The sequence below is a fragment of the Antrostomus carolinensis genome, unplaced genomic scaffold, assembly GCF_000700745.2.
Source record: "Antrostomus carolinensis isolate BGI_N321 unplaced genomic scaffold, ASM70074v2 scaffold34349, whole genome shotgun sequence".
Taxonomy (NCBI): Eukaryota; Metazoa; Chordata; class Aves; order Caprimulgiformes; family Caprimulgidae; genus Antrostomus; species Antrostomus carolinensis.
In genome coordinates, this window is record NW_010336999.1 from 4,397 (window position 1) to 11,352 (window position 6,956).

General features: G+C 51.5%; 1 protein-coding gene across 1 annotated transcript in view; it reads right to left on the reverse strand.

The window, feature by feature from the left end:
• The window catches only part of EVI5L (ecotropic viral integration site 5 like), a gene marked incomplete at its 3' end in the record, with an annotated part of 10,707 nt that extends 4,393 nt beyond the window's left edge, over positions 1-6,314 (reverse strand). Inside the window, exons 1-10 of the mRNA XM_029086760.1 lie at positions 6,166-6,314; positions 4,933-5,122; positions 4,548-4,772; positions 4,035-4,109; positions 3,614-3,739; positions 2,910-3,053; positions 2,659-2,748; positions 2,087-2,184; positions 1,934-1,994; positions 766-819 (exon numbers count right to left, since the gene is read on the reverse strand). Coding sequence (XP_028942593.1) covers positions 766-819; positions 1,934-1,994; positions 2,087-2,184; positions 2,659-2,748; positions 2,910-3,053; positions 3,614-3,739; positions 4,035-4,109; positions 4,548-4,772; positions 4,933-5,122; positions 6,166-6,314 — 1,212 coding nt within the window. The remainder of the gene's footprint in view (positions 1-765; positions 820-1,933; positions 1,995-2,086; positions 2,185-2,658; positions 2,749-2,909; positions 3,054-3,613; positions 3,740-4,034; positions 4,110-4,547; positions 4,773-4,932; positions 5,123-6,165) is intronic.
• Positions 6,315-6,956: the final 642 nt, after the last annotated feature.

The window sequence follows — 6,956 nt, forward strand, 5'->3', positions numbered from 1 at the left end:
CATCATCCCCCCCCGTTTTTGGGGGTTTTGGGGTGTTTTCCAAGGATTTCAGGTTTTTTTTTTTTTTTTTTTCCCTTGATGTTGGAGAGGAAACTCGGCGCTAGTGGGGTTTTGCCTTAAAACAGGAGCGTTTCTTACCTCTCAGCAGGAGATTTTTGTGTGGAAAACTGAGAAAAAAGCCACTTATTGGACTGAAATCGCCAAAATTTTTGCACCAAAATGGTGCTGGGAGGGGAGATTTTGGGGGTGTGGCTCATAAAAGGGGTCCTGGAGGCTGCGGGTGGCACCCATGGAGCCTGGGATCTCTAAGTGGTGGTGGCATGGGTGCTCCAGGGGAGTCTGGGGTGCTGCAGGAGGCATTTTGGGTGCTCCGGGGGACATTCTGGGTGCTTCAGGGGTGCTTGGGGTGACATATGGGATTCTCCAGGTGATATTTTGGGTGCTCCACAGGGGTCTGGGGTGCTCCAGGGGGGTTTGGGGTCCTCCAGTTGACATTTTGGGTGTCTCAAGGGAGTTTGGGATGCTCTGGGGGACATTTTGGGTGCCCCAGGGGTGTGGATGCTCCGGGTGACATTTTGGGTGCTCCACAGGATGTTTCAGGTACCCCCAGGTGGGTTTGGGGTGCTCCAGGGGAGATTTGGGTGCTCCCAAGAGGGTTTGGGGTGCTCCAGGGGAGATCTGGGTGCCCCCAAAGGTGTTTGGGGTGCTCCAAGGGTTGTTTGGGTGCCCCCAGGTGGGTTTTGGGGTGCTGGCCACAGGGTTTACCTTCTCCAGGGTTTCGATGCGCTGTTTCAGCAGCCGGTTCTCGGTACGGAGCCGCTGGAGGTGGAAAATGGGGAGAAATAAGCCCCTGGGGTGGGTCTTGATGTCCCTGGGGTGTCACCAACCTTGGGGATAGCCCAGGGACATGGCGGTAAAGCAGCTCCAGGGATGGGCTAAGTTGTCCCCAAATGGCTCCAGTGGCCTCAGGGATGGGTCAAGTGGCCCTGGGATAGGGTAGATGGCCTTGGGGACAGGCTAAGTGGCCTTGGGGACAGCTCAAATGGTCTCAGAATGGGTCCTGGTGGCCCCAGAATGGCTTAGATGGCCCCAGAGATGGCTCAAATAGCCTCAGGGAAGGGCCTCCAGGGATGGGCTAAGTTGTCCCCAAATGGCTCCAGTGGCCTCAGGGATGGGTCAAGTGGCCCTGGGATAGGTTAGATGGCCTTGGGGACAGGCTAAGTGGCCTTGGGGACAGCTCAAATGGTCTCAGAATGGGTCCTGGTGGCCCCAGAATGGCTTAGATGGCCCCAGAGATGGCTCAAATAGCCTCAGGGAAGGGCCAAATGTCCCCAAAGGTGGGTGAAGGTGGTCCTGGGATGGCTCAAACTGCTCTGTGACAGGTCAAGTGGCCCCTGGATGGCTTAAGTGACCCTTGGGGACATCTTAAATGGTCCCTGAGATGGGCTAAGCAGCCCTGGGGATCCCAGGTTGGTTTAGATGGCCCCAGGGATGGGTGAAGTTGCCCCAGGATGGCTCAAATGGGCCTGGGGATGGGCTAAGCCACCCCAAAATGGCTCAAGTGGCCTAGAGATGGGTCAAGTGGCTCCATGGAGAGGCTAAAGCACCAGGAGATAGCTCAAGTGGTCCCAGGAATGGGCTAAATGGCCCTGGGATGGCTCAAAGTAGTCTGGGAATGAGTCAAAGTAGCCCTGAAATGGCTTAAATATCCCCAGGGATGGGCTAAGCCAACCCAGGATGGCTCAAACACCTCTGGGAATGGGTCAAGTCACCCTGGGATGGACCAAAGTGGCTCCACGATGGGTTAGATTGCCTCAGGGATGGGCTAAGCCATGCCAAGAAGGCAGGAGAGCGCGGCTCAGCCAGGGATGGGCCAAGTGGTCAGGAGGATGGTTCATGTGGCCCCAGGACACAAACACTTGACCTATCTCACCTTGATCTCGATCTGTTCCTCCATCTCTTTGTTCTTGATGGTGGCGTACTCCTTCTCCAGCCTGCTCAGGACATGGAGACATGCTGGGACATGAGGACAGGGACCCCACTGCTGATGGGGGGACCCCATCCAAGCACAGGCTCCCCATCTCACCTCTTCATCTTCTTGGGGTTGTACTTGACCTGGAAGGCCCTGAGGATGAGCTTGTCAGGGCAGCTGTCAAACTGGTGAGGGATCACCTTCTGGAAATACTACAGGTGAGGAAATAAGACCATGAAAAACGGCCCCAAAATACAGCCCATCATGTAAACCAGCCCCAAAATAGGTCCCAACAGGTAAAACCAGCCCCAAAATAGGGCCTGTTGGATAAATCTGTCCCTAAATACACCCTTGTTGCATAGATCTACCCCAAAACACAACTTAGTGCATAAACCAGCCCCAAAATAGGGACCATCATGTAAATTTAAAATATCGGCCATTGCATAAATCCACCACAAAATATCATTTCTTGCAGAAATCACCCCCAAAACATTGACCGTTGATTAAATTTGCCCAAAAAAAAAGGCCTATGGGACAAATCTACCCCCAAAATGTCCCGTTGCCCAAATCTGCCTTAAAAACACGACCCATCAGACAAATCTGCCCCGAAACATGTCCCATGGAACAAATGCACCCTAAAGACCCTAAAGTGGGTTAAATCCATCCCAAAATCCATCAGCAGGTACCTGGGACATGCCCTCCATGTCAAGCTGGATAAGCTCAGACTGGTTGAACTGGAGAAGTGCCATCCCGACGCGGAAGACGATCTCCAGACCCTGCGGGAAGGGTCCACCCTTGACCCCACGCCTTTCCCACCTGGTGTTTGGGTTTTTCTCCCCAAAACCAGAGCGGTCGGCGTGAGGAAAACATTTCGACACCCAAGTGGAAACTGTTGTGATCCCTTTGTGATTTACGGTGTTGGCCGCGGGCCCGTTACCTCGTACATGAAGATGTCAAAGACGCGCGTGGCCACGGGAAGAGGGAAGGTGGTGAGGAAGAGGGTGAGGAACCAGGACGAGGCATACATGGAGGTGAGGAAGCTCTGCGAGCGGAAGTGGATGTTCAGCTCCGGTAGTTGCTCCTGGATGTGAGAAATGGGGGGAATGAAGAGATACAGGGAATGGTGGATGTTTTTAGGGGTCATTTGTGGCTGTTGAGGTTTGAACGGGTCCACGAGGTCTTGTACAGTGCCCTGAAGGGTCTCATGGAAGGTTCCTTGGCGGGGGGAGCTCATGGATGATCCCCAGGGTCTCATGGACGACCCTCAGGACATCTCATGGATGGTCCCTGAGGTGTCACATGGATCATCCCTTTGGGTGTCTCACAGATGGTCTCCAGGGTCTCACGCATGGTCCCTGGGGTATCTCGTGGAGGTGCCCCAGGGTCTCACGGATGGCCCCAGGGTGTCTCATGGATGTCCTTGGCATCTCATAGATGTCCCTTGAGGAATCATAGATGGTCCTCAGGGCATCTCATAGATATCCGCAGGATCTCCATGTTGCTGGACAATAGCCCACTGGAGGAACCAACTTCTCCCAAGAGCTTCCACCTCACTCATACCTCTCCCTGTCCTTGTCCCCTGGTTCTACCCACCAGTTTCAACCACCCCGAGCATTCTGAGGAGCGTGAGGTGGTACCTACCTGCAGCATGTACTCAAACTGGTAGATGCAGAGCCCCAGCTCGGCCATGCTGGGTTTGAAGAGCTCCCGTAAGCGGTATTCCTGCATCAGCTTCACAAATACGCAGAAGGCCTCTTCCTCAGGCATCTGGAAACCCAACAGGACACGAATTCCCCCTTAAACCTCTGTTGGTAGCTCTGGATGGAGACCCTCTTCCCATCAGGTGATGGAATGGGACGTGCCAGGAGCTGTCCCCAGGTGAAGGGGAATGTGAATGGGGGATTTAAAATCCATCTGGAGTAAGTGGGATGGTGGGAACAAGCCTGTTTTGTTCCTGAGGGTCAAGAAAAAGGCTCCTATTCTCCAGCTCCACTCTACCACATCTCCAGAGGGTTTTAAAAATCCATCAGCAGCTCCTCCTCACCCTGTGGCTGGCACAAACCTGCATGAGCAGCAGTCCCACGATGAAAGCGCTACCTTGGCAGTATCCAACCTCCCGGTCCACCAGTGAATAGGCCTGGAAGGAGGAGAAAATTCCAAATAAATCTATGTGTGAGTAGGTGGATTGGCCAGGTCACCACCCCTGCTTGCTGTAGGAGGTCAATGGTGGAGGGAAGGCTTGACCACAGCATCAAAAGTAGCTTTTTTTTTGGTTGACGACACCTCCTGTGCGCATAATGTTGCCGCAAATTTGAATTTCAACCTCAAAAATACTCAACTACCTATTTCTTAATTCAGAATAAAACTCAAGAGGACAAATGAGGTCTGGGATCAATGGGGAATGAGGTCTCTTGGCAAGAAAAGGGTTGTCACGCTGCAAGAAGTGATGGTTCCAGGAAGTTTGTGGTAGAAACCAAACTCATCAAAAATTAATACTCAGGAAAACCAGCTTCAAAACCCAAAGTGGTGTCCGGGCTGCGGCCAAGACCTGTTGATGTTGAAGGAAAGACATTACCTTCATGACGTTGAAGAGCACCTCCTGGCCCAGACTGTCCTGTCCCTTGAAGAACTCGTGCTCCGGGTAGGTGCGGGCGATATCCCGTCGGATAAGCTTCTCGCAGGGAGAAGACATCTTGAGCAGCTCCGAATATTGGTTTTTGACGGGCATGTCGGTGGCACTACAGAGCAGCTGCCAGACGATGGCGCGGAAGTGGTGGGGGATCCCTTTGCGGATGAGCTCCTGGGGAAAAATGAAGCAAAAACCTGAGAAAATGGGTTTTGAGAAGATGGGGAAGCTCCTTGTGGATGGGGGGACATCGTCCTGTCCCAGCATGGGGAAGGTTGGTGCAGATTTTTGCAGGAGGGATAAAATAGAATGAAAAATAAAGCTACATAGTCACCTTCAGCAGCTTCTCCTTCTTCTTCCTCCACTCGTCCCACTCGTTGACGATGCGGCCCCAGAGGATCCAGGTGTCCTCCTCGAGGTGGCTGAGGTTGGAGGAGGCTGAGGAGCTGGAGACCAAGGAGGAGCCACTGTTCCTTCGTGAGCCATTCATGGAGCGCATCGACTTGGAGTCGGCCTCCAATAGCCTGTAAGAGACTGAGATAGCCCCAAAAGAGCCCCAAAGGAGAAGAGATTCCCCCAAAACTGTCCCCAAAAAAGGAGATATTCCCCCAAAACTGCAGCAAAGGAGGAGATACCCAAAATACCCCAAAGGAGGAGATATTCCCCCAAAACTGCCCCAAAGGAGGAGATATTCCCCCAAAACTGCCCCAAAGGAGGAGATATTCCCCCAAAACTGTCCCAAAGGAGGAGATATTCACCCAAAATTATCCCAAAGGAGAAGAGATTCCCCCAAAACCATGCTAAAAGAGGAGAGATTCCTCCCAAACCAGTCCAAAGGAGCAGATATTCCCACAAAACATCCCAAAGAAAGAGATATTCCCCACCAAAATGCCCCAAAGGAAGTGACAGTCCTCCAAAACCACCCCAAAAACGGACACATTCCCCCAAAAACATCCAAAATGAGGAAAGATTTCCCCAAAATTCCCCAAAGGAGGGGAGAGTCCTCCAAAACCACACCAAAAAATTGAGATATTCCCCTAAACCACCCCAAACCGAGATGCGCTATTTGTTCCAGTCAGATGCCAGTAGCTGCTCGTGGATGGTTTGTTTAATTAATTTCTTAAAAAATAATAAGATTCACAATGTAGTTTTTTCTAAGAAAAAAATTGCTTAAAAATAGTTTTATGAGGAAATTTGCATTTCAGGGTTTGATTTTAACACCAGTTTTACCAAGGACAGAGTTTTTCACCCGGTATTTTAGCTCAGTGAACCTCAGGGTTTGTTTCCCAAGAGCAGGTTTAAAATCCACCACCGAAACGGGTGAGTTTATTCCTTATTATTTCCAAACATCTGCCTCCTTCCAGAAATGCTGTCTGCTCACCCGAATGAGCAAACCTGCTGCTTTCAAAGAGAAAAAATAACCTTCCAAATCAGATAATGGGGATATTTTCACCCCGTCTGGAGCGATGCGACTCGTTGTTGTCCAGCACTTTGGCTTTTAAGTGAAATACTCAAAAAAAAAGGACAATCAAAAGATTGAAGGCGGCAGATATCCGCCGGTACTCACCGATTTTGCTCTTCCAGTTTCGCCAGTAGCTCCAGTTCATCCGGGCTGAGGTTTTCCGAGTCAGAAGTGGGGGAACACGCCGGAGCTGAGTTGACAGAGGAGAGGGCTTCGTGGGAGGATGAATCGGGGCTGATGGCCGGCGATGCCATGGCAGCGAGGACTGGGAGTGTGCCGAATCCGTAGGGATTTCGGGGTCTCACCTGGAAAGCCGAGCGCCAGCGTGAGCAGGACGTGACCCCTCATCTTCCCACCACCCCCGCCCCCAACAAATCTCTTAAAAATCCCCCATTTTAGCTAATCTGATGGAAAACAGGACACGAGTGTCGCTCGGTTTGCAGCCCACTGAGATATTCACTTAATTCCCCAGAAATCCCCATTTAAGCCCAGTTTTCACATCTAAGCGCATCGACTCGAAATTAGTTGACTTAAATTAGCCTGAAAACTGGAATGAAGCTCAACACAGCCTCATTTTGGGAAGGAATGCGGGAAGAGAGGATTGACAGAAAGCTGTCCATGCTGTGGATTGGCTGTAGGGGTTGACAGCACCCAGTTTGCCCATTTTGGTGGTGTTTTACAGAAAAATGTCTCTATGGGGAGGAATGAGTCTCAGTTTGGGACTGGAGGAACTGGTAGAAACGGGGTGGAAAATGGTAGATTGAGGAGTGCTGCAAAAAGAGGGGTTCAAGAGGCATGTCCAGCAAGGATGTGCTGGAGGACTGGCAGAGGTCGGGATCCCTCAAGGAAGCTTCAGCTTTTTTTGGGCTGAAAAAAATCTCTTTTTTGGTAAAAAA